The 27,779-nt window shown below is 39.9% G+C and overlaps 1 protein-coding gene across 6 annotated transcripts in view; it reads left to right on the forward strand.

Annotated features, from left to right (window-relative positions):
- Window positions 1-27,779, forward strand: part of UBE2W (ubiquitin conjugating enzyme E2 W) — a 64,041-nt gene that overhangs the window by 32,517 nt on the left and 3,745 nt on the right. For 4 of the 6 annotated variants that reach the window (XM_056484155.1, XM_056484156.1, XM_056484152.1 and 1 more), the window contains exon 6: window positions 435-2,668. The exons of the other annotated variants lie outside the window; for them this stretch is intronic. In XM_056484155.1, the coding sequence (XP_056340130.1) occupies window positions 435-514 (80 nt within the window). In that variant the 3' untranslated portion in view covers window positions 515-2,668. Of the gene's footprint in view, window positions 1-434; window positions 2,669-27,779 lie in introns of those variants that run through there. 6 annotated transcript variants of the gene reach the window in all.

Consider the following 27,779-nt stretch of genomic DNA (forward strand, 5'->3'; position numbering starts at 1 on the left):
ATTTTTTTAATTTACTACTTTTTTTTTTAAAGTCTTGACAAAATTTAAGATGTAAACTGTATTTAAAGGTATGCTTTAAGGAGACCATAAAGTTTCCAGGTCAGTAATCAATGATGTCTTAAAAAGAGCGGGGGAACCCTAATTAAATGAAAAGATTTGCAAAAACGGAGCTGTAGAGTTTCAGGTTTTGGAGAATGTCAGTATAGTTTTTGCCTCCTCTGGTAGAGCAATGGAGCATTATGTTGTGTTCGCATGCTCACAAATCCGACCATTCTAAAGAATAAGTTTGAATGAATTTGTTTTAAAGCCAGTTACTTTTAATCCATATCACCCAGTCCAGTTTGGATTTGCTCTAATCCATAGCGGTACTTGAATAGTTGGATATTGAACTGAATAAGGGGAGTTAAACTGTCTTAATGATATTTCATCTTCAGGTGCAGTCACACAGCAGCATGGGAAGAGACATTTTGAATTTGGCTTGTGTGCCAGGTACTTGCTGGCTTGTTGTTTCTAGGACTAATACTGAATTTCCAAACCTGGCTTTAAAATAACTTTATAAAATTGGAAGATAGAAATATCATGAACCACCTTTTACTATAAAATATAATTCAAAAATACAAATTTGATAATACTTAGTCTCTGGTTTATTTCATTTTACTTATAAATAGCAGTGCAGGAAAATCTGTTCACTCTCAATTTCTTTTTCTTGCCGATTTTATGTACTTTAAATAATAGTGTTAAAGGAATTTTGATCAGCTGATTCAAGGTAGCAAATTCTCTCTGGAGCTACTTAAAGTGATTTTTTTTTTAATTACAAAGTAAGAGTATTTCAGTAACATTGTAGTTCCACAGTAGTTTCCATCCTGAAGTATGTTGACAAAACCATATAGGTTTCATTCAGATAATTATTTTATATTTGAAAACCAAAAATTAAATGCAAAATCAATTGACTGTGCAGTGTATACAAGTCTAGAGATTGGATTTATGAGTCTGTGTCCATAGTCTCTAATATTATACTTCATAGGAGCTTTAAGTGTGAGTCAGTGGTAGTAGGCTAGATTTTATTTAACTCCCTCTATTTTACAGATATGCTATGTGCAGTGTAATTGTCTTTTGAAGTGGTATTTTTCTCTTGACCTCTGCTGCTGAAGGAGTGGCTTACAGGAGACTCTTCTGAATAGGAATCCAGTGAAGAACCGAAAACCGTAATGATGGTCTCAGAGAAAGATGTTACAATCTGAAATCTATAACGCTGACCACAGTTCTTCCCTCATGCTAACCTGCTTTTTGTTATTTAATATCTCCATGATAAGACCTTAAAACTTTTGTCCTGCCTTCAGCAATTGGAGAATCTGTCTTCTTCAAGCCCTTTGAAGTCCTTTCTGCCAAGTAGGTCAGGGTTAAATCTGTTCAGATGAACATTATGGAGCTACAATATTATCTGGATATTGCTAATGCATTTCTCCGGGGCATTTAATCCTTAAAGATAAAATTAAGCATGGCTCCTGTTGTTACCAGAGAAAGAGGAATTTGTACTCCTTCCTTTCCGGTCTAATGATTTACATTCCTACCTTGAATCTAACTTTATTCTTGAGTATGCACTGAGGTGATTTGATATGGTAAACCAATAGTAAACAGACTTAAGGAAAAGTAAAAATCTCTCTTCTCAATTAGCAAGTTAGATCAGCTTGCTGCATAAGCAGTAGTTTCAGAGCTAGTGCAAGAAATGGAAAGCTTTGTGTAGCTGGAGTTTGGAAGGTGAGTGCTAAAACATGAATCTCTAGAATTGTCTGCATAACATAAAATACTGGCAACCTTGTGTTAGGCAGATGCTGAGTCATGTGCTATGAGAAGCCTGAGAGCTGGAGGTCTGGACTGCCTATGACAGTCAATGGCAGGGGACTCTCCTATCTTTAACAGTTTTCTAGTAGAAAAATCTGAAGCTGTTCCTAAACCTTCAAGTGATCTATTACCTCTCCATTTAGATGCCTTGCGTTCTAGTGCTCAGGAACAAGTTGACTTTTTGTGTTTTGGTGAGGGTTTTTGTTTTCTTTTTTTTTTGTTGTTGTTGTGGTGGTTTTTGGTATTTTCTATTTTTTGTTTTTGTTTTTTATATGTAGCAAGTCTGTAATCATTGTTCTGTGAGGATATTTTTAGGTAACTTTTAACAGATCGATGTTGTCAAACCGTAATCAAATATAGTTACAGATGCGGTGAAACTGTTTAGAAAATACCAGTTATTTTCCAGAAGGAAGGCAATAATGTTACAAATCAAGTATTCTTGAGATTAGATAAAAAGCCAGATGCGTTTACAGTCATCTAACGCAAAAAACACTTGTGTCTCATGTCTCAGAAGTCTCATTTGTCTATTGAATACTTCAAGAACAGTGCTCTGGCACTCTGGTAGGAGGTTTTCAAGATAAAACCACACTGGTTGCCATCTCATCCCTTCATCTGAAGGTCTTATTCAAGGAATCAATGAAACCTGGTGATTTTGATCTGTTTTTATTTGTGCTGAGTCAGTGAAGAATGTGTGACAGTTGTTACTCTGACTGGTGATGAAGTGTGAATAGCTCTCACGTCTCTCGTTCTCTAAACTGTCCATATGTCTGCAGAAAACATTATTAGCTATGTTTCACATGTACAGAATAAAGTGCATTTTATTTACTTGGTATAGACAATTTATTGAAGATCAGACCTCTTGAAGATGCAGTATAGAATGTATGCGTAACTAAGTAAACAAGTGACAAAGATAAGTCATCAGATCTTCAGATGACTTAGAGTACATTCAGCCTAAAGTCTTGATTTACATAATTTTTAAATCTGTGGGGCTTGAAGTGGCGGGAGAAATTGTATGCATCACCTTGCACTGGTATCTTCTGTATCACACTTGGTTTTGGACTCTTTTAATCTCTTATCTGTGTGTTGTCATCTGCCCCAAGCAGTAACCACTGTCTTAAGCATCATTCTGGAGTAACAGGTGTCTTTGTGTTCCTTAAATAATAACAATCCAGACAGTCCTGTATTGGGAATAATTTTTCAAATGTTCCTTCAAACTGTATTGACCAAGTCAATGAGGATACCACATGGAGATAGGCTATGCTCACAAAGACGTGTGGGAGGGAGAACAAGCAGTTCCTGAAGTTTTAAATTTGATATAATCCTGAAGATTCTCTAAAATTCAGTGGCTGGTGGCATGGTGTTTTGAGTTTCTGTGGTTTTGGGTTTGGATTTGCTTTTTTTGGTGTTCTTTTTGGTGGTGTTTGTTTGTTTGTTTGTTTTAAGAAGACATCAGTAATTGCACCAATCTGTAATTCTTATGTTACGAAGTTCTTCAAAACTGCGAAAGGGCAAATGCAATGCAACTGTGGTCATGATGCAACTGACGGATGAAGGTCCTGTCTGACAACCAGTAGCAGTTTGTTGAGATGAGCTATATTAAGGAACATAGAATAGGTAGCCCTCTCCATGAACTGAGGTAATAGATTTCTTTTTGTCTTTGCATTAGTTTTATCAGAAACCTTAATAAACAGCAAAGTAGATTTCATAAGGTGCCTGACAAAGAGATTTTGAAGTCTTCCAGGTGGAAAATAGGCTGGATACAATAGTTTGCTATGTCTTTTGTAATTCTGAAAATCTCTTCTGTTAGCTTCCTTTCTTTAGTCTGTAGGAATAGACTAAATCATACCTAGGCACTCCTTATGTCTTCCTGGTATCTTGGGTTCAACTGAAGAATGCTATATAAAAAAGCCTGTAATTCTTTTCTCTAAAAGCTTCTCTGGATTGTTGTTGCACTCAGTTAAATACAACATCTACTTCTGTGTTAGCCCATCAGGTACTTTGTAATGTTGAAAGTTTTTAAACTCATTTCTGTACAACACTTTGAAAGTGAACATTATAAAGGCTTACCATTTGGATTTTGGTATAAATTATTTCATCCAGAAGGCAAGTTTCCTTACATTAGTAATTAGCATGCAATGTAGTAAGGCTTAAGTCTTTCTGAATGAGTTCTGAAATGTAAATGCATTTGAAGGTCTTTATTCAGCATTGGGTGTACCTGGGTAAGTATAACAAAAATTGTCTTGTGCCAGCCAACTCAGTCTGGAGCATCCCTGCACACCAAGTTTAATGTCTCAGGGTTTTCTTTGGAGTAAACCAAAGATCTAATTGGAAAATTTGTGGTGATCTCTGCATCAGATGATTCCATACTGTTTGTGGTGAGATTTTTTTTGTGTATTTCAAGGAAGATATTAATGCGCTGGTGCTTGATTTTGAGAAATGAGTCTTCTCACCACTGAGAGTTTGTCACATGGTAAAGCATTTACTTAATTCTTTATTTCTGCTATTTGCAAAGTATTATGGCAGATTTTGGCCTCTGGAAAGGGATCCTCCTGCATGGTCTGCACCAGAATGCTGTTTCTCTCTGTCGTAGAGTTTAGTTCTTAAGTTTGGTCTCAACAGTAGTTATATGTGTAGGTACATACTAAAGGTGGGTACTGATCTTCCTTAAGTTATGCATTAACTGAGTTTATTTTAGTGTATATCAGTCTTTATATGTTTTATCTTTATATAGTATCAAACACCTTCTTATTGCAGCTTTTCATTTAAAAGAGCAAGATTCCATCAACATTTACATTTTCATTCTTTATTGATTTTTTTTTTTTTAAAGCAAAGATACTACTGCATTAAAAATAATGTGGATAAAAGGAAGTGAGAACTTGCTAGCTTTTGTCTGGAAGTTAAAACTTACAAATTCTTACAAAATATTCCTTTCAAATTTCCGTTTTTTAATCTAAGAAGTTTTCTGTTGACTTTGCTTTTCTTTTTTTTAAACATTCTTTTACTGACATTCAATTTACCTGATACAGATACAGAGATCAAAGGACACAACTAGTCCAAAGAATTCAACCACAGTAGAAAGATGCTTCCCATTTTCTATAGTTCATTTGCTTCCCATCAGTCTCTATTAAGTTACACTGCTAACTACCTTTTATTGTGGGACAGTGGAACAATCTGCAACAAGTTGAAAAGGACCTGTATTTCTACAATTTTGTAGAAGTAAAAAAACAAACAAACAAACAAACAAAAAAAACCAAAACAAAACAAAAAAAAAAAAACCACAAAAAACAAAAAAAAACAAAAACAAAAACAAACAAAAAAAACCCAAAAAACCAAAAAACTTAAGGATTTATGCAGTAAATTAAACCTGTATTAAACTAGTAATTTCTTAAATAATTATTGTCTTGGAACAACAGCCAGACTTACATGAAGCCAAACTGCAAGAGCAGAAAAGAGAAATTGTCTGTAGCTGGCATTCATACAGAAAAAAAGGGTTCCCCCTCTCCCAGCCCCAGCAAAAGAAAGGTTCAGAAGTTACCGGTACTGCAAACATGACTCAGTACATGACATGAAGGGCTTATCGGGGTCAGTAGGAACAGTAATAAAGCATTGCCTACATATACTTCTAAGTATAGAATCTCATGAATGGAAACACTAAAAGCAAGGGCAACTGGCAGCATTGTCACTCAAATTATGTTTATTTTTAGAGGATTACCAGTGCTTCCAATCTGCTGTTAGTATTATTTCTTGCCAGCACATACAAGCTTCATTCTCAGTTTGCCCAATTTTTTAAGTGACAGCTTATAGAGCAACAAGATTTCTGCTACTTCTAGGGTCTGTAACAAAACACAGCTTCAAAACAGGTGGAGTATAATTAAATAAGCAGCAGGTATTACAATAGCTGAACTTAACAGAATCCATGCATGTTACACCTATATCACTTCAGTTTCACCTAGAAAATACGCATTTCTGAGAGGTTTACTGTGCAAGAAATTTGCTGTATATTATTCATGTAATAGCAACAAGCACTGTGACTTTCTCAGAGGACAGCATTGAACAAATAGTATAACAATGTATTTGAGTGAGACAAATCATATCAATATTAGATGCAGTTGGTTAAAGATGTTTGGCTTCACATCATTTTACAGTCCTGCTAAAATTAGGACCTCACCTCTTAGTAAAGATTTTTTGAGTCTAATGACAAAGTTATAAATTACTGGCTGTAGTGAAGGGCAAATATTGTCATGTACATAAACTGACAAAATAGCTGGACTGAGTACTATGGCTTTATGAAGGTGTAATACAGTAGACAGTAAGAATTGCAGCAGTTCTAACTTTGTAATTTTTAAATGAGTTGTCAGTGCAACATTCTCCCATTAATGATAAAACTATCCTACCTTGCCCTGCAATATCACCAAATCATCTGTTTGCCATTATGTCCTAGCTTTGCCAGAACAGCAGAAGTTTAGCAGTTACAGGAGCTCTAGGATATTTTGAGAATTGACACAAATGCCCTTACTGGATATTTTTACTAAAATGTTGCTGTATAACACTCATTGAGCCAGACCTTTCCCAGCCATTCAATAATTTACCAAAAAGCATTTGTTTTGTGATGGTTAAATTGGGCTGAATTTGACAATTTAAGCAAGAGTAAACCCCCACAAAATTGGAGAAGTAGAGTGTTCATTTAATGAGATAATAGGACCAATCTATTATCTAGAACAAGAGATAAAAATGCTTAAAAAGGCTAGGTCTGCGGCAGATCTCTACATCTCTGAATTTCTCTGAAAGTTTAAATTAGAAGAGTGCCCACATTCCTTCATACAAACATCCCCATGTGTGACAATGTATTGATTCTTCAAAACCATATTAAGTCAAAGCATAAACAAATTACAGGACACTGCATCTTTACAGACTGATATGAAAACTTGGGACAGTTTTATCTGTTGCCTTGCTACACTTTAAGTTTACTATGGAACAGCCCAGTGTGTTACTGATTTATGTACACATTTGATAAAAGAAAAACAAAGTACTGAATTTTCATGTCCAACACTGGCCTTAACTTCAAGATGTTAAAGACCTAATCCCTGCTTTCTCTGGGATCTAGTCTTCTCCTTGTAAGGGTGGCAATAGCTGTGATTAGGTACACGTCTTTCATGAGCATGGCTGCAAGTAAATGTGACTAGTATGGACACTGATGTACAAACTGGTCACATTACTGGTGTCACTTTGGTTATGTTTGAAGTGTTGCTGTAATCTTTGCCTGCACTGATTTTGCCAGACTAATGAGAATCCAGAGCATTTCAAGGTGTTTGTGTTCCTCTCATACAAGTGGAAATAGCTTCGTGTTTGGTTGTGTTTGAAGGCCTTTTATGTAGTCAGAATGCTATCAGTAAAGCAAAACCCCCAAGAACCCCAGGCTTGTAAACAGAAATTTAATCTTCTACAATCTATTGCTTCCTTGGCCTGTAATTACACTTTGGCTTTCCCATACTTCTCTCCTGAGCAAAGCCAGTGTAGTCTCATCAGATAGCAATGACTACTAATGCAGAAATGGGCCATTTCTAAATTTCTGTGTGCTTAGTAATGGAATACTATACCACAATCTTCAGGTTGCTAGTTCTGTTATTATTCTTGCAGATTTATCAGACTGTAGTTACCTTTGTCTTCACTGCTGTAGTCATGAGATGTGAATCCCAGGCTGACCTGAATTATCCTGGTTTTTCTTCTACCATTCTATGCTCTGTGCTTTAAAGAAGTAATCCAAATCTTGTTGGGTTTTCGTTGTTTTTTGTTCTGTTTTGTTTTTTTAATATGTAAAACACAGGATATTTGAGAAGTTTCCAATATTCATAATGGGTGATGAACTTGTATGAGGTATCTGTGCATTTACATACACAAAGTTTGTGCAGTAACTATACATATTAACTAGATAGGCATAAATATGCAGCATCACATTTTCTGTAGTTGTAAGAAGGTGAGATGGCTGTACAGAAAGCTTTTACAGTACTTTGTGTCAAAAATAAATGGAAAATTATGGAAATAGCTGTCACAAATTAAATGTGCAAATTAAAACTGGGGACTTGGGGCTATATATTGTGCAGTTTTGGATATATGAACTATGATAATGAATGAAGTTTTCTGAATGTGCAGTATTATTTCTAATATTTACTTAAAGTAATTTACCAGTATAATTTTAAAGTTTCAGTAGTGTTATTAGAAGGGTAAAGCATTTATTTACACATGGCTTTACTATTCCCAGCATTGATGTATGAAAGCAGTGGCAGCAAGTGATTTCTGGGAAATGCTACCTGCGAAGCAATCTGAATTTGGGGCATTGGGTCAAATAATAAAGAAACAGCATTGATACCTTAATGATAGGAAACCTAGATGAAGGCTGGTAGTTGCAAAATCAGCACATCTTTTTGCTGAGTTCACTTTCTGTTCTAAAAAAATGATAGATATTAAAGGAGATGAGAACCTGAGGTTTCTCAATGCCCGTATACCAGCAGTGATGGAATTCAATATATGCTGACAAGTGCAAGTTCTAGTTCACTTAATTTAGATTCTTGAAGTGATTGTGTGATTCATCTGGTTTAAGGAACTCACATTTTAGACATGAATCATCAAAAAGAGTATGTTAGTGTGAGTTGTTAAAAATTCATGGCTTGTGAGTCCTCATTGGAGCATAAAGAGTAAATGGTTTCCATTACCTGAGAAAACTCTTTACAGTGTTTACTTGCAGTTAGTTTTGTCTTGGTTTGTTCGTGCCTCTCATTCCATGGACTACCTAGTGATAAATTGGTTTTGTCATTTGTCTGTCATGCATTGGAGTTAAAAAATCTACTTTTATAGTTACCTGTATAGTTCTGCACCTGTAATTCAGGAGAGCAGTGATCTGACTAGAGTTAGGTTCATTAATAATACTGGGTTTTAATCAAATATAATCCCAAACTCCTGGGTTTTGCTTTTAACAATTGGAAAAAGATTATTTAAAAAATTAAGTGACCCATTCTTCTGATACTAAGCTATTAGAGGCTTTTATTTAGTTGAATGACTGACTAATGTAAATAATGCATTATTCACTTCTTATTAGCTTCATAATGCTTTCAACTTTAATATCAAATATCATCCAAGTTCTTTAATAAATAAATAGTACAGCTACAAAGAAACTTTATAAAACTCTGAAACAGAATTCTGGAAGAAGCTGAAAAATATCCAATCTTGGATATTTTGTAAAGGAAACTAAGCAACCTGCCAACTCGAAAGTCAGATACAGCTTTAAAGTTCGTCCTACTTCGGGGAGGCAGGATAGAGCAGACCTTCAGAACTGCTTTCCAATCTGTTCTGCAAATCTCCTGCTTCTTAAATACATAATTGGGCATTTTCTTTGGGGATTTATTTTTAGTTTGGTTTGATTTGTAAGACCAAAGTGTATTGAAGGGTGGAAACTCATTTCTTGATTTATTTTAAAACTACAATTCTAATAATAAAATACATTAGTAAAAATTAAAATATTATGATTTTTTGTAAGTCAGTGTGGAAGTGCTGATTTATTTTTTTCTGAATCTGAGGTTAAAAATGACAAGGCCAAGTATCTTCAGGTGTCCTGCACTCATGTGTACAGACCAAATAGAATAACTCTATCATCTTCTCCACTTAGGTATTTATGCAGGCATTTAGGCATTAATGTGGGGTTTTGTTATTTTCAAACTGCATACTGAATTAATCACTTCTATTAACAACTTGCATACTGAAACTAGATTGTTGGGGAAGTCATGACACTCTGGTTATTTAATAATGGACTTGAGTGAAAGAGTACATACAAACTATGCCTCTTGCTTTCAAAACCTGAGAAGTTGTTAGGTTGTAATAAAGCTGCTTTACTGGAGGTACTGACTAGCCTTTATCTTGTATCTCAGCAGTAGCAGGAAAAACTCCCTCAAATATAAGGGTGCCATAAATCTAAAGAAGTAACTAGTAATGCAGTTTAGCTGTTCATATATGTAAAGCACCAATCACACAAGAAACATTAAAAAAGCAAAATACACCCATGGACTTAAAATTATTATAAAATATATTAACCTTCATTTTATAAAATATGTATATATACATGGTAAGTTTTGGGATAAAATCTGTTCTTTTGTATTCAATTTTCTTCCAGTTACATTCTGTTTGCACCACAAAATGTATATCAAGATACAAGACTTCTGAGTTGATATGTATATCTCAAGATATGCTTTTAAACTAAGGTTTTAGCTGTTTAATAATAGCAATGTTATAAGAATGTTAGGTACTGAAATATTAGCTCAGGTTGGAGATTTTATAGGCTTGTTGGAATTACATCTGCCTATTGAAGAAAGTTCACAAAAGCCCCCTCATAATCTGATGCTGAAGTTCATTTTTCTCTGGGTGCACTGATGTTAAGCATATGCTACACTGTAGGGCTGTTTTTCAAACTACTAATAGTTAGTAAAGCAAAAATGACATGACATAAAATTATCAAGAAAAACTCCAAGAACAGACAAATGAAAAAAAACCCACAAACTTCTGTGGACAGCACCATCATGATTCAGCATCTGAATGAACTTTACTCACGCATTACTACATTATATCTGAAGACTACAAAAGAAATTGAATATACTGTGTATTTCTGTCCTCAGTTCTTAAATGAAATTAAGGGGTAAGGAATCTCAAAATCAGAAAACAAAATGGAGGAATGAGAAGGGGAGGATTAACAAGCTACCACTGCTGAATACAGGGTATGTATAAAACTCTCATAGCTAATGCTGAGTTCCCAACATGTGTTTAAACAGGTTGTAAATGCCATATTAGTGTTCTCTTAGTATCAATAAAGTCTTGCTATCACTTAGATACTCACAATGCAGCTCTGCCACTAGGTGTCATGATGTGTATTTGGTGTGTAAATTATCTACAATATTATCTACAAGCTTACTACCAAAATTCACCCAGGCTCTGTGCTTTTAGAGTGTTCCTTCACTATGCTTGGAATCATGTCAGGCTATTTGTTTTGGTTTTTTTTGCTCAGTACTGATCCAGCTCTTGGTATCAAGTAATAATTAAAAAAAAAAAATCTCATATAACAGAAGATACTGCAGGCAATATGAACTAGATTCATTCTGATCCTGATTTACTTGTTGTTTCTTTAAATTACATTTGCTATGACTGATGTTATAACTCTCATACCTATAATTAAAACTTAGTTGAGTAGCAAAAAGAAATAGATTTTTGCCCCCTCAAAAAAATCTAGTTTTGTTTCTGAACCTGAGGAATTTTGTTATTGCAGGCTTGCAAATCAGGTGGGAAGATGATTGCTTCAAGTTGTGATGCTTCTACCTGACTTTTGCATAGGTTTAAAAATTCTTGGTTTGTTTTACTTGAACCAATCAAGAAAACAGATTTTTACAAAGTAAGTTAGATTGTGGATTAAACTCAGTTATCTTTTATAAAGGAACAATCAACTTTTGATTACTTTGAGATAAAGTATTGAATCTTTATCTCATGCTAAAGATAAAGATTTCTTTGATTTCTCTCCGCTTATTCGTCTATTAATTTCTAATTTAAATAAAGAAACACTTAAGACTTTAATCTCAATTTTAAATAAGCTTTTTTTTTTTTCTTTTTTTTTTTTTCTTTTTTTTTTTTTCCTTTAAAAAAATTGTCTAGTTCTGTCTTTTCCAAGGGATGTGCAAACCTGAAACATGGCAACAAGATAAATATTGTTATGGTGGCAAAACCAAAGACGGTTGGTTTTGGTTGGAAAGGCACACAAACAGCAATTTATGCCAGGGCTTTATATGGCTGAGCCCTGGCACTGTGTAAGGAGGGAGGGTTCGTGCGCACCTGCGGAAGGAGGAGGTTTCGGTGATGCACCGTGGAACCTCCGTGGCTGGACCTCCAGAGCTGCGCTCCCTGGCCCTCGTTCCTGCACCTTCCTCCAGGCAGCGCGCAGCAACTGCATCAGTTATCTGCCCTGATTCTAGACAGGAAAACATCTTAACATGAATCTTCTTTAGGAGTTTTTACCTTTCCCTGACAACAGCTCTCTCGGACGGGAAAGGTGAGAGGGGAAGCACGTTGGAGAGTTAGTAGTCCAAGCTAGAGTAACACCAGATAGGAGAAATAAAATCAAGCTTCTTCTCTGGTGTGCTGTGGTGGAAGGCTGCCCCGTTCTCCCTGTATTCTGCCAGCCCTTATTTTCTTTTTCCTTGCCTGAAGTCTCGGTGCCCGCTGTCTCCAGGCGCTGGGGAGCAGCCGAGAGGGGGCAGAGCTCACGCGCCAGGCCGATCTCAACCCCGCTCACGGACCGGCACAGCCCCCGCGCCGCTGCTCTCCGCGCTCCCCGGGTCGGGGCTTCCTCCCCCGCGGTGCCGAGGCCTCTCCGCGTGGCGAAGCGCGGCCCCGGCCCCGGCCCGGCCCGGGAAGGTGAGCGCAGGGTGCGGGCCCCGCCGGCGCTGGGGGCGAGCGGAGGGCGCAGGGCCCCGCGCCGCCGCTGGGGGCGCTGCGCGCCTCCGGGCCGGGGCCGGGGCCGGGCCGCGGACGGGGCCATTCGCGCGGGGGGAGCGCGGCGCCGGGAGCGCCCGGGGAGCGCCCCGGGGGCGGCAGGCGCGGCGGGGGCGGCGGCGAGGGGGGCCCGAGGGGAGCTGCGGGGGACGACGCCCGGCGCGGGGGCGGCGGGGCGGGGCGGCGGCGCCGCCGGGAGGGCGGGGGGGGGGGGCGCAGTGGTTGGGGCCGGCGGCGGCCGCCGCGGCGGCGGGGTCAGTTCTCTTTAGTGTTTGCCGATGTTGGAGGCGTCTCCAAAGTGTCCCCGGGAAGCAGGTAACCGGGAGGGAGGGAAGGGGGCGGCTTCAGCCGCGATGTCCTGATCGCCGTCCTGGCTTCCCGCTCCTGCTGCCGCCGCGGCCGCTCCCGGGCGAGGGCTCCGCCGGCCCCCCGGCACCCCCCGTCTCCCCGGGGCCGTGCGGGCGCTGCTGCGCCACGGCGCCGCCGCCCCCCGCCGGAGCGGAGCGGAGCGGGCCGGCGGCGCCGACCCCGCCATCCGTTCCGGGGCCCCGTCCGCCGCCAGCCGCCCGCCCGACGAGGGGCGCAGGAGCCAGCGGGGGCACAGGTGGGCAGCGCTACCGCCCCGGGGCCGCGGGCAGCCCGCTCTGGATCCCCTCCGCAGCTCCCCGCAGCTCCCCGCACACGGGTCCGGCCCCCGCGGCGGTCGCTGCGCCAAGGCCGGGCCGCGGCTGGGCCGTGCGGCGGGGCCGAGCTCGGCGGGGACCGCGGCGGGCAGGCCTGCCCCAGTCCCCGGAAAGGAGTTCCGTGCCACCCGAACTTGCTCCTCGTCCTGTGTCCCGCCCGGCCCTGTGGCGGTGCGCGGCCTCGGGGGCGCACAGTGGGCGAGGGGCGCCCGGCACTGCTCGCCCGGTCAGCGGCGCGGACCTCGCAGCTCAGGCGGCGTGTGTTTGTACGTGTGTGTTAGCCAGCCCTCTCCGTGCACGGCTTGCCCTGCCCCCAAACTTCGGCCAGGGCCCCAAACTTTGCCATCAGTGCTGGGCTCTCCCGCTCCCAAAATGGATGTCGGCATCTCTCCCGGCGATGGGCAGCGGAGCCGTTACCGGCCTTGGCCCAGCACGAGGGCCGGGGCCGTCGTTGAGGTGGGACCCAGCGAGACACCGCTGTAATGCTGCCTAGCCCAGGCTTCCCAGGGCTGGGCGGGTTCTGCCCGTGTTCAGGTGTCTGTGGGAAAAAGTTCATCTTGATAGCAGCCAGGCCTGGAAGCACAGCCGTGCCCTCCTGGGGAGGTGTGTGCTGCTTGGGCTTAGCTGTGAGGGTGAATCCGGCAGCAAAGCTGTTTGTCTTGTAGCACTCAGGGTCCCACCTGACAAGTCAGTGATACCCTAACAAAAAATTTCCCTTCAGTGTATCTGGTGTTGCCTTACGGCCAGCAAGCTGTTTCTGTGAATACCAAGATGTAAGCTTCTCAAGCCATGTTTGGAATGCTCCCTGTGCAACTACCGTGGTACTAAATAAAAGTTTTTGCTGTACAAAAGAGCAGATAATGTGCTGCTGTTGTAGCCCCTCTCCCTGTGTGCAGTACTGTCTGGAAGAGTATTGAGGGATGTGTATGAGTAGCTGCAGTGTTGCAAGGCACAAGGAAGGCTGTTTGCTCTGCCATAGCTTCGTGTGCTTGAGCTGTGCTTCTGTCAGGGAGCATATGTTGCTGTATCTCACCCTTACCAGTGGCTGCACAGGAGTAAGGTCTTCCTAGGTTGTGTGGTAATTCCAGGTTAGCAGTCTACACCAGTGAAGTAATACTAATGCATTTAAGCCATTTTCTGACTACATGGAGGTTCTGTATAGGCTTTGTTGTGACATTACTGCTTATATAAACAGTGCCTGTGCTGACAGATTTCTGAATGAATTTTTTTTTTTTTTTTTCTGGGAAGTCAGCAGCAGGGTAAGATTTCCAGTACTGATTTCCAGCTGCTGAACCTTAGCTTTGACCTAGAAAAACTCAGAGAGAGGGATTTCTGCTCCTGCCAGTATTTGCTAAGATTCTTATTGCTGCCAGCTAGGAACAGGATTGAGGCTGCCTGCTTGTTTGTAGTTTTTGAGGGGTAGGGACCATTGAGATTTTCTTTTCTTTGCAGACAACTTTTCAGCCATGTTATTCAGCTTGGGTTCTGCTCAGTATGCTCAGCTGGAGGCCAAAGTCTTTATCTACCTTCTTGGTATCTTGTTCCCCAAGAATTACATCAAAATAATAATAAATTTGACTAATCTTAAGTTCTGATTTAAGATAGTAGATTGTAAAGAAACTTTCTAATTTTACTTGCAGAAGAACTGGTCAGAGGTATTTTAATGACTGGACCAAGTTTTAAATAAGCATTTAACACCATCAGCCTCTTCTTTGGGGGCAAAGGCTTGATTTTCCTCCACAGCTTTGTGAACTTCACTCTAACTCTGGTTTACATGGGTGTGAATGTGGGAAGTGATTCGAATACTATGTGTTTTATTTGTAAAGTGTCGTGAAAAATGACCTTGGGAAGGTTAGGCAACAAGCCATAGTGAAGCAGATCCTCTGATTCCAAGACTGGGTCTCTAGCCATTAGGAAAGGTGCACCTGTCATGCTCCATCTAGACAGTTTGTTTTGACCTACCCAAAATGCGTGGCTATTGATTTGTTAGTCTTTGAAAACACTGAAAAACTCCCATCAATTATGTCCAGTCCTTTACCCCAAAATACATCATCTTATGGTATTATTCCATTGGAGAGCTGGCCTTACAAAGGAAGTGTGTGGGTTTTAGTGCCATTTTTTTTGCATATATTTGATAGATACGGGACACAATTTTTTTCTGATCAGAGTGTGATGTATCTATTTCCTCATGTGGTGATGGGGAAGGACCTAACATTGCATTTTTTCAGGATAACTGAAACAACATAACTTCTGCTAATGAGCAACAAGAGCTTCACTTTTCCTTCCACTGCTTAGGTTTATTTCCTATCACCACCAGCAAAAATCTATAGGAAAAGAGGCCTGTCTTTTGCCAGAACTTATTATTTTGCATTTCTAATCTTTGGATCACACATAGCCTGTATTTTTCACAACAGTTCGTGAATTATCTCTCCTCTGAAAAGAAGAAGAGAAGGAAAGACAGGGGATTCCATTTGGTTGAGGAGCATAAAGAGCACAAGGCAGGGATCTTGTGGAGGCAGGTCAGGGAATTGGCAGAAAGGAAAGGATAGTAAACAAGGGGGATTGAGAGGCAATTGAACTTGTATGAAGTGTAGTAAACACACATATATAATTTATATATATATATATATATATATATATTAAAAGTCAAGGGCTCTGCATTTAAGGGGTCTGCTCATTGTCAGCACTGAGTCACAGTTGCCATTATCCAAAGTGTGTTTGCATTAAAAGATCAAGAGTTCAGTAAGAATCTGAGAGATGTCCTCTCAGGCATTGTTCTGGAAAATATTTAGAACTAAAAAATTGCTTGTCACAACTCCTAATGTAAAAATGAATTTTGAAAAGCCATCTGTGGTAGTGTAACACTAAAGTCACATCTATGTCTGTAACTGCTAAAGTTCGTTCATACTTCGTCTCAAGAGCAAGTGTTTTGTGGTTTGGGTTTTGTTTTGTGGGTCTTTTTTGTTAAACTTGTAGTTTTTGGAGTGTTTCCCAGTGATAAAATGTGTCATACTCCCATCTTTGCGTTTGCTTTAGTCAACTATGCATCTATATAGTACATCACTAGAATGTTATAAATTTATTTCTATTTAATCAAATAAAACCAAATTAAGAAATTTAACATTTTCCTGGTAAATAGCACTTTTTTCATATTTAATTACTAATATTGTGACTCCACTATGCTTCTGTATCCCCATAATCTTGTAATTTAGTCACCATTAGACTCAGGCTTTGAGCTCAGGTCCCCGTTGGTGTTTGGGGAGGTCCCTGGTTATAACCAGCAGCCAATTTTTGTATCAAATATGGGTTAACATCCTATCCTTAGATTCTGAAGTTAGCTTACTAAGATTTTTACCATAGTAGCACATGCTCACTTGAAGGGTATATTTACGGTCTCAGCTTCTGAAAGCTTCCAAAGGATCACAGTGGTCCCACTTCCAGTTCCACTGCTTGCCAGCTTTGGGGAGGCTGTTTTGCCTCCAGGCTAAATGAAATGTTTTTGAGTGGAGGAGACCAGATTTTCTTGGAAAGTTTATTGTAATGAAAATGGTCACCTGTAGGATCAAGAAAAGAGATGGGCAACCTAATTTTTACTGCTATTCTTAGTTTCTTATTTTTTGCACCTGTTAGGTATTTGTGGTTCCCAGGTTCTCCTAGAATGACCCCAGTTAAAAAAAGCAGTGTTATACAAATATAAGGAAATATCAGTATGCGAAATGTGCAGATTGATATCAGTAACTGGAATTATCTGGATAAGTAACTGTCTGCAAGTGATAGAGAACTTTTTCCATGTCACCCAGATGACACATGCATGCAACTGGTACATCTTGAAGGATGAAATCAAGATAATGTCATTCCCAGGGTGGAAATGTAGGCCTGGTAGAGGACAATGTTGGATCACTTAGGGACCTATCCAGTTGTTCTGATACAAACAAAATAATAATGAAATAACACTCTATAGTAGCTTTGGCTTGGTTTGACAAGGTAAGAACAAGAAATAATCTAAAATTCCCTGCTAACTGTTTGTTTGTTTTACTTTTTTCCCCTTCTGCTGGTCCTTCTTCAGTCTTGGATACAATATGGCTTTTTTTTCTTTCCAGACTGTGGAAATTATTTCCTCTCCTTTTTTGTTTCAGGCTTGTGTCTCTAATTGTATTTAAACCTGACTGCTTTGAATAGTGTTTCATCTGTTATGGCAATGTCCATTCAAGAAGGCGTTTTGCTTAAGAGTATATACCCAAGAGACATTCCTTTTGTACCTGTTTAGAGCCTGAAAATTGTAATTAATTACTTCAAGGGATTTTCTTGAAAACCCTTCTGACTCTCTGAGAATTCAGTGCAAGCCACTTACTATTCATCTTGTATTAGATGAATGTCCAGCTTCTGCATGGCAGCTGAGGCTGTCTCATCTTTGTGAAAGAGAATGAGAAGCTTGTCCTGGATCAGGAGTCAGTTAAAGCTCCCTGTTTTTTCAGAGGCATGTCTCAACATTCTGTCTTAGCAGAATCCACTGGGTTAGGTATGGAGTTTGACCTTTTCAGAAGGGAGAGTGGCCCACAGCGTCTTTTCTTCACCCCTTTTCAACTGGCCAATTATTATTACTTAGAGACTTAAGTAAGTGAAAACTGACTGAAATGCCAGGACTGGATCAATTTTCACAGACTTAATGGAGTTGCCATTCTTGAGGACATTCTGGATCTGAACTTCTAGGCAATCATAAGTATTTGACAAGTCCCACAAGAAGAATTTAATATTTAATTAAATTGTTACATTACAAGGTTCTTCTGAAACTGGCCATTCCACAAATTACTGTCAGTGGCAGTTCACTGAAGGATGTGGCTTTGGAGGCCTTTTCTCTTTCCAAGGTGCCATTAAGCTACCTGTAAAACTTTATCTCCTTCTCTAGCTCTCAAATCACTGCAGTCAGAGCCCCTTATTAGTTTGTAACACAGGTTACAGTAGGCATGAGAACAATGGCCACTGTAACTGGAGAAACTTGAGTTTTTAAATGTATTTAAAGTATTTAAAAAGAAATGTAAACATCAACTTGCCAGTCCTGGTTTTGAAATAGTTTCTTTTCTTGGGCACAGTAGTAATGTGAATATTTTCAAGGTTTTTGAACCAATCCTGTGCTCACTAGGAATTTTGACATTAACACCAAAAAGAAGTGATTTTATTTGCTGTCATTGCAAATACTGGCACTGTTTACTTTTGCTCAGGTATCTCGTAGCTGACAGGAGCATGGGAGACATAGGTACTGTCAGACAAGCACACCTAATATATCCCCAAGACAGGGCAGGACAGAGCATTTCAGGTGAACAAGGTTAGCTGAGGCAGTTCTATTTCCAGGGCCTGCTCTGTGTTTTGAATATGGTGTCTTTGCTGTTGCACTGGATTGCAGATCTGCTCCACAGCTCTGGGGTCACCTAAGCTTCTTCTATATGTCATTGCAACTTAGATAGACTTTGGATGACCCTTGGGCTAGGAGCATAACCCTTTGTTAACAAGGAACATCCATTTCTTGCAGGGGATTAAGCTGTATTAGGCATATGTTTATAGCCTAATAGTACTGTTCATTTGGAGATTCTAGAAAATAGAGTCCTGTTTCCCTTTTAAAGTACTCTTTTTAAATTTGATTTTGATTTTCAAGGTGAGGAGCAGAAGTCTCAGTAGTGAACAGAAGTGTTAGCTCCCTGCAAGTTCAAATCCAAGTTTGTTCTTTTACCCTAGTTTAGGGTGGCTCCAGAGTCACAAAAGGTAACTTTACCCTGCTGAGTCTAATGGCTCTGGAGTCCTGGACATACAGTAAGTAGTAAGAAAGATATTCCTTTGAAGGGCAGCTTGGAGTGTAATCCACCCATCCATCCTCTAGGTGGTTGTGAGCCTATGATGTTACAGCATTGCCATTCCTAATAAATGCCAAATTCTTTTACCTTTTTGCTCAATTCCAGGTACTTTTCCCAAGTATTTTGAATCATTTCATGTTACCAGTGCATCAGCTTCCACTTTAAGCCAGAGTTATTCTTGGTTTTATTTCTGACTTCATCTGTGTGAGAATACTTGAGACAATTCCAAATTTTAATTCAGTTTGTTTACATTTTTTTTCCCTGTAGTAGTTACACTTATAACTTCCTTTGGTCTGGGGAAACAAGTTATTCTGAATCATCAACTGTACAGATGAAGGCCTCTTATTTGCTATTTTATGATCCATCCTACTTAGTGTTCCTAAACACTAGTACATAAGTTGGAGGGGAAAGCCTGGTTTTGTTATGCTAGGTCTTTGTCCTCACAGTGTGCTCAATTTGAAACAAATGTATCTTTACCAGCACTCTTCCTTTCTGTTGTTCATTGTTACTTTAGTATCCTCCTTGCTGATTCAACTCCAGAAATAACCTTTTGCCATCCTGCTAGTTGTGTGCAGCCTTTGTGCTGCAGCTGAATTCGTGGCAGGTTTTTAGTGTTCAGCTAATATTTAGCATTGATCATGTATCCAGTTTTTCTTCGGTATTTTCTGCCTTTGCTAACTCTGAGAGGATCTGTTAAGTATGCCACTAGGGATTTTTTTCTCACTAGGATTTTCTTCCTTTTCCTGGATTGTCAAAATCTTCTATAATCTGTGGTTTCTTCCAAAGATTTATTTATTTTACTTCCAAAGTAATTTATTTGGCTATGCTTCATTTTTTAACCTGATAATTTCTGTCCAAAGCAAGGGTTAGGACAAGGAATCAATAGGCTATTACTGTCCTGGTGAACTTTGCTGGGTTGTTGATGATTCTTTTCATTCTCAGGATGTTTGAGGAGTCTTTGATAGCTGCTTGCTTCATGTGACTGGATCAGTTAGCTCCTTTGGTTTTCTCTTAAACTCTCCCAGACACATGTCTCTTCCCATCTTTGTTGAATCCAGTGTTGGTTGCCCTATGTCACCATAGGGTATGTATGGTTTGTCTACTTCCTTAATTTTTGGACTCTTCCCACTGTTGTTGAGCCAGGCCCATGTCATAAATTTTGGAAGATTTCTAGACCTTGCCCCCAAGCACAGCATCTTTAAACTTAATTTTCCACAGTTGAAAACTTAGATTTTGTGCTTATCTTCAGGCAGAGCACTTGGTAGGCCCGAATTATTCTACCTTTATTCATTGGCTGAGGAGAGCTGCACTTAAAATAGGGAGGAGGCTCTGTCAAGCCAGTGTGGAACTCCTGATCTCAGAGGTACTCTGTGCCTGTGAGCAGAGGCCCAATCCTGTCCCCCAGTGAGCAGGGAGCTAGTCTCTGTACACAACATTATCTTACAACCAAGCAATTCAAGAACTGTCTATGGAAGGGTTGAGAGAAGGTGGAACTCCAGGAATGTTTCAGGGACAGAAGGCAATTTAACCCCTGGTGTTTCTGGGAGCTTCAACTTCTTGAAAGCTGTTTGAGACTTAAATGTGGGCATTCATCACTTTAGCTGTCAAATACAGTGTTTTTATTTAAATACACTCATGGAGAACAAAAAAAAAGAGGCACACAAAACACAATTTCATCTCCTTCTAACAATAGATTGCAACACCTGTTGCTTTGTCCACTGAAACTGCCTTCTCTGAGGATCTTGTAGCTATTAATTATAGCCAGCTGACAACAGTATGAGGAGGGCTGGTAGCAGGAGCTGTAACTTCCTTTCAAAGAAAAAGGCATGTTTCTGCTACTTTACCAAATTTGCTGCTTCAATTTATTGAGAAGTAGTTTGTCACAGGCAGTCAAGGAAAACTGAGATGATTTTCTGAATTCCATTAATAAAATGCAATGCCTAGTTAGGGATTGAAGTCACTAAGTAATTTTAGCCTGCTCCAGAACAAAATAACAATTGGAGGGATGTCTTACTTAATGTTGTATGTTGTAATTTAAAATCAGTCAAACCTATTGGAGATTTTATGAATGTAACTACTACTTGTCAGCACAAACTGGGAAAGAAGTGCAGTTTTTAGTAATATATAGGAGAGAAATTTCAAAATACTAATTAAATGAGAAACTAGATTCTTGGAAGCACCTAGATTAGACTTCAATATCACAAATAAGGAGCCAATTACAGCTTTGATGCAAGCAAGTCTGTAGCCTCAGTGTGTCAACTCTGAGTCGTGTTTTTTTCATTTACTTAATCCCCTTCACTTTTAAGCTGATGATCGATTGTTAAACTAGTGGCTTAAGCTTCCCTTCTATTCAGCTATTTTTCTTCAGGAAAGCTGACTGACTCATTTTTGTTAAATGTAAAGTGAATGTGAGTTACCTTTATCTGGAGTAAAATGGTATGATGACCACTTAATCTTTTAAAAAGTATTACAGATATAACAATGTATCACTGAGTGTCCGGGAGGAGATACACGTTTCCAGTTTTCAAGAAGTCATAAGTAGTTTCGTAGTCACTGTAAGGGAGAGAGCTGAAGATTTACAATGCTGGACAGTCAGCTCTTGTGCTTTGGGTTAGTGCTTGCTCTCAGGTGCAGTAAGCAAATACAAAAAGGATATTACATCTAGTGTTGGGTAGTCTGTGTGTCCTGCCTCCAGTCTGTAAGGCATTATAGCCACTTATAAGCTAGTTTTTGAGATCTACCTCAAACCATGATGAGTTTTGGGCCTCACACAAAGAAGGCTCTGATGATCACCTTGCTTTTTTATGAAGGAGTTTCACATTTTCTTCCCTGTAGTAGCTCAGGTTATCTTGACTGGGTCAAACTGATGACTGTGTCTGAACCAATATTCTGTCTGGATGGTTGAGAGTCTTTTCTGAGCTTAAAATTTGTGGCACTGTGAGAACTGGGTTAGCTTGTACTGGCTGTTGGAAAATTCCATGGCTTTTATACCACCTTCTCTGTTTTCTGGACAGGAGCAATAAATTGAGAGAGATGTTCTGATGAGATTATCTTAATGTAGCAAACATTTATATAAACCAGACTGATTTTCTCCCTTGGGCTTTGGGTTATAAACAGGTTGAAATGTTTTGAGATGCTAAGCTGTCTCAGTTTCTGATGCAACAGATTGGTTTTCTTTATTTTTTAGTTTTCTTCTGGTATTGAAATCTTCAAGTTGATAATCTGATGGATGTCCCTTACCATTTTAATACAGAATAGCAATCCTTTTTCCTATCGTTTTTCTAAATGAATATTTTCATCTAGAGTAAAGTTTCTCTGCTTAGGACCTCTGTTTTATGTCTTTCTGTGAAATCTCTACTTGAGTCTTTGAGAGGCTGTCTGGTACACACAACATCTGATTTCTCTGTTAGAAAAGAAAATTAGCCATGTGTACAGTCTGGGGTCGTTAGTTTTACTGTACCCAGTAAGATGCGCTGTGGCCTGAGTTGCTCTTTTCTCAGCTTTTTCATGTCAGCCTTGCTGTTGCCAGGGAAGCAAGGGAAGAGTTGCATTCCTGCCTGTCAGTATGCTCCACTTTCTGTTAAGTTTCTCTTGTTACAAGTTTTCAGCCTCTTGCTCATGCAAATGTGCATAATTGCAGTCAGTGCCCTAACCTCTGCATTTTCCATCATTCCTTCTCTGCAAGGGAGCTTATTTACTTCTGTAATTGCATCTGTTAGCTTTAGTAACATCCATGATCACTTACTTGTTGAGGACAAGTTTGGCAGTAGACTTTGGGTAGGATTCCCTCGCCTGTATTTTGGCATCTTGTGCAGTTTGAGACGCTAAGTTTCCCTGTCTGCTTCTCAGCTGCCACTCAGCTGTGTGGTTAGCTAATCCTAAATTGGAAGCCTACTTGTTGATCACCTTGAATAACTCACTGGATCTTTAAATACACAATTTCATTGCCTCTTCATGTCAGGGTTTCTCTGAACTGCCTGCCACATGCAGTGTCAGATTGTCAGTGTCAGTGGCTTGAGCCTTCAGAGAGAATGTCTGCTTCCTGAAGCAACAGCTGATGGACTAGGCAGGTATCCAAATGTGGTATCTCAGGACATCTCATCAGCTGGCATTGTGTACTATATCTTTAAAAGACTATAGTGGGTTGACCCTAGCCAGACACCAGGCACCCACCAAAGCCACTCTCACTCTCCTCCATAGCTGGACAGGGGAGAGGAAATATAATGAAAGGTTCATGAGTTGAGATAAGGACCAGGAGAGATCACTCACCAAATACCATCACAGGTAAAATAGGCTCAAATTAGAGATATTAATTGAATTTATTACTGACGAGATCAGAGGAGGATAATGAGAAATGAAATAAAACCTTAAAACCACCTTCTTCCTATCCCTCCCTCCTTCCCAGCTCTACATTCTCCCCCAGCAGCACAAGGAGACAGGGAGTGAGAGTTATGGTCAGTTCATCACCTGCTTTTTCTTCTGCTGCTCAGGGAGAGGAGTCCTTCCCCTGCTGCACCGTGGGGTCCCTCCCACAGGACATGGTTCTCCATAAGCTTCTCCAACATGAATCCATCCCATGGACAACAGTTTTTCCCAGACTAAAGTGAGTTGTTAAAGAAGGATTAACTCATTAAGACAGATGTAAATAATATATACTCCCACATAATGTGATTCCATGGTAATGGTAATGTGGTCATTGATTTAGAGACTTGCATGCATTTTGTAGCAAATTGGATCAACATTGTATTGGAAATTAGGGAACAGATATGGTTTCATGATGAAAGAAGTGTGCAAGATGAAGCAGTTTCTACCTCAGTTTTCTAGATTTTAAGTCCTTTTATGTTTTAATGTGTTTGTTCTGTGTAGTAATTCAAAAGGGAGGTTGAGCTGACTGCTGTTTGAAGAAGTGGTTAAAAATATGGCTGCAAATTTTTAATCTGTTTCCTACTTGATTTTTTCTTCCAAAAATAGCTTCCCTTTCTCAGGAAGGTTCTTACTAATTGTACATGAGAGTTGACAAAGGATAGTCCTCTGTGGGTGATAATATCTAAAAGCATGGTGGGATTTGATGTTGAGACCTGATGTTCACTGCAGCTTCCTTGCCTTCCTGGGCCTTTGTCTACAGCCCTTTTCTGCTCCAGTCCAAGAGCAGAGGAAACAAATTGTAAGAAACTGTAGGATTTAGTTTCAGGGCCTGAGTTTAACACTGAGCAAGAAGGGGAACTTCTCTGTAAACTTTGCAGCTCCTTAAATTTTGTGTATTAGTCCTTAATATTCTGTGTCACTTCTTTGCTTGTAAAATATCTTACCAAAACAGTGAAAAGAGTTAGTGATTTCTCCCCTACTCATCTTATACTTCTGCAAAATAAAATGCTTTTAGGCATCACTTCACTCTCTGTCATGTATTAGTTAGCTGTTAATTAGCTGCTAGCTATGTTCATATATCCATTGAAACTAAGATTCTTTACTGTAAAGTAAAAAAAAAAAAAAAAAGGAAACCAGGCCACAGGTTTCTGAAGATGTAATCATCAGGGATGAAATCACAGGCTTTGTGAGGCACAGTGTGAAGGAGATGAACTTCAGTGTATGGCTTGACAGCAAAGCTAAAGTGATTAGCAAGAGTTGAAAGGGCTAATTCCTTGCACCCACTCCAGGTCAGGAGTTTGTGGCCATCCTTGTATAGACCAGATGCTCCTCTGATCTTTCTCCTTATCTGGCACAAGAGCTGGTTCATTGAGATGGATAAGAAGTGTTGGCTTTTTGCTGCAGGGAAGAGAGGACATGGGATTGTCCCTTGCTATGACAGCAGGTCATTAGATCAGTTTGGCTGTTGGCAAACCACTCCTCATAAGGCAAAAAGCTATGAAATTTATGGAGGAGCAAATGGGAAGAAGAAACAGGGGGCACCAGCAGTATTATAGACAAATACAAATGTTTTAAAAAACAGAGAAACCCTATGCAATTTCACATCTAGTGTTTTAATTTTTACAATTTAAAATGTATAAATAAGATAAATTTTGCTAATAAGTCTGGATAACCATCTGCCGATTGTTGCTTTAAGTCATATTCTTGCTAAACTGCTACTATGTGGCCATCTCATTACTTGGTTTTAGAAGACAAAAGTTCTAATTAAGCTGCTCTGGAGGTAATGCAGATCTGTGTCTTTTATCAAGCCCAAATAAGCTCCTAGATATAACACATTTTAAAAAATTACACGAGGCTTAGAACTTCTTTAGTACTTTTTATAATGTCCACAAATGTATAAATATTTGCTGTAAATATGAGAAATGGCGCACCAGAAATATGTTTTACCTTTAGGCAGTTTTGTATGCTTTTGTGTAACTGAGCAAATGAATTAATATCAGGAGAATAGAAGGAGAACATTTAATGGAATTTTAAAGCTAAAACCAAACCCTTCTTAGTTAGGAGACTGTTAACTGTTAGAGTTCTGTGATTTTGGACTATCACAGAAGAATCACATTAACAAGCTTCTAAACAAAAATGAGGGTTGGTCTGAAAAAAACCTTTGATATGCTTGCTGTTTGCTTAGACACTGCCCCCAGTCTATTGGATTGCTGTTCCTGTTTTCATGTTTCAATGTTTTCATTAATGGTGTGGATGAAACAGTACACTTATTAAATTTGTGGATACTATAAAGCAGACTTGCAAGCATTTTGGAGTTAGAATTAAAATTTGATGTGATCTCAAAAAAAAAAAAATTGTCTTTTTCATTTTTTTTTCTGTTTTGTTAGGGTTTTTTAATAAGAAAATTCAAGAAAAATGAACAAAGTCTCATTAGCTAGGAAACACTCACAAAAAAAGCACAGGCTAGAACTTGCTGAGTAGCAGTTCTGCAGAAAAGGATCTGGGATGATTAATGTGATTCTGTTGTGAAAAATGGACACTGATCAGAAGTATAAGCAGAACTCTTGGTTATATGAAATACAAGATATGTCAAATAATTTTTCTTGCTCAGCAGTGCCTGACCCTCAGTTGTTCCATTTGTAAAGTCCTTCACAAGTATGTAATGTATACCACATTACATACTTGTGCACAGATTAAATTTGGTATTCTGGATTGTATGATGGAGCAGTGTGAAAGTGTGGTGACTCTACTGCATATGTGCATTTTCACTTTCTGCACAGATAAAGTCCAGCCTTCTGTTTTGACTGTTCGGGTCATTAGTTTCTTTATCTGTTGATAGTGCATACAACTTGTCTTTCTAATACTGCTTTTTCTATTTTCCCACATTATACAAGTGTTTGGTTTGAAAACTCATTGTCCATGCTTTCTGCCTTTTGTGATGTTTTATCTACTTTATCTGTCTTTCTTTATTCATTTACTGTGACATAGTCTAAAAATCATTTCACCTGAGCATTTAGTTCATAATTTATGCCACAAGATCTAAGGCTATAAAGTGATTCCAGAAAAATACAAAAAGTAATAATAATCAGAAAAAGGGTCAGCTAATTCTTTATGCTGCATGGTGCTTTTAGCATGATACAAGTGTATTCACAGTTTTTAAAAGTACTCTGCATCTGTAAATGTGACTAAATATTTGTAGTGGGTTTGCACGGCCAAGTTTTGGTAACAGGGGGGCTACAGGGGTGGCTCCTGTGAGAAGCTGCCAGAAGTTTCACTTGTGTCTGATGGAGCCAGTGCCAGCTGCTCTGAGGTGAATCTGCTGCCAGCCAAGGCCGAGCCCCTCAGCATTGCTGGTAGTGTCTGTGGGACAGCAGGTTTAAGGAGCAGGAAAAGTCGCTGCACAGCAGGAAGTGCAGTGACAGAGAAGAGCGAATATGTGAGAGAGCAGCTGTGCCCCTGCAGCCCATGGGGTCCGTGGTGGAGCAGAGATCCACCCACAGCCCATGGGGGAGACCCACACGATCTGTGGCCCCATGGGGAGAGAGAGGAGTTCACGCTGGAGCAGATTTACTGGCATGACTTGGGACCCTGTGGGAGGCCCCTGCTGGAGCTTTCTGTTCCTGAAGGATGCCACCCTGTGGAAGGGATCCACACTGGAACAGTTCACAAAGAACTTCAGCTTGTGAAGGACTGTGTTGAAGAAGTTTATGGGGGACTGTAGTAATTATATCGAGACAGACACAACTGGCATCATCACCAGTCCATTATGCCTTCTGTCAGGCAACTCCACACAGTTCTGGCTCCTTCCCTCTGCATAACTGGCTAAACCCCAACCTGTCCCTTACCTGGCCACCTAACCCTGTCTGTCCCTCACACAGCATCTGCTTACCTTCTCTGTCCCTTGCACAACCACATGCTCTTTACCTCCTCTCAGCACAGCCAGCTGACCATCCCAAACTGCAGCAGTCTCTGGGTCTCAAGCTCCACCTGCAACTATAACTTACTCTCCATTAGCTAGCCCAGTCTTTTATAATACTCAACCTTGTTGGGCAGGCAAGGCTGTTTCCACTCCTCCTAATCAGTACTGCTGTAATCCATTGGGAAATATTGCCTTCTGCACTATCCTTACAAACTATTCTACAGAGGACTGTTGCCTGTGGGAGGGACCCCCATGCTGGAGCAGGGCAAGAATATGAGGAGTCTTCCCCTTAGCAGGATGGAGTGGGAGAGACAACATGTGATGAACTGACTGAAACCCCCATTTGCCACCCCTCTAGGTCATGGGGAATTCAGGAGTGAATTTAAGCCTGAGAAGAAAGAATGGGTGGGAGGAAGGTGTTCTTCAGATTTAGTTTTTATTTCTTGTTTTTCTACTCTGATTTGATTGACAGTAAATTCATTTAATCTCCCCAAGCTGAGTTTGTTCTGCATGTGACAGTAACTGTGAGTGATCTTTTCATGCACTTGTCTAGATGACAAATCTTTCATTATATTTTCTCTCCCTCGTCCATCTGAGGTGGTG

This window comes from Oenanthe melanoleuca, chromosome 2 (assembly GCF_029582105.1).
Source record: "Oenanthe melanoleuca isolate GR-GAL-2019-014 chromosome 2, OMel1.0, whole genome shotgun sequence".
Classification (NCBI taxonomy): domain Eukaryota; kingdom Metazoa; phylum Chordata; class Aves; order Passeriformes; family Muscicapidae; genus Oenanthe; species Oenanthe melanoleuca.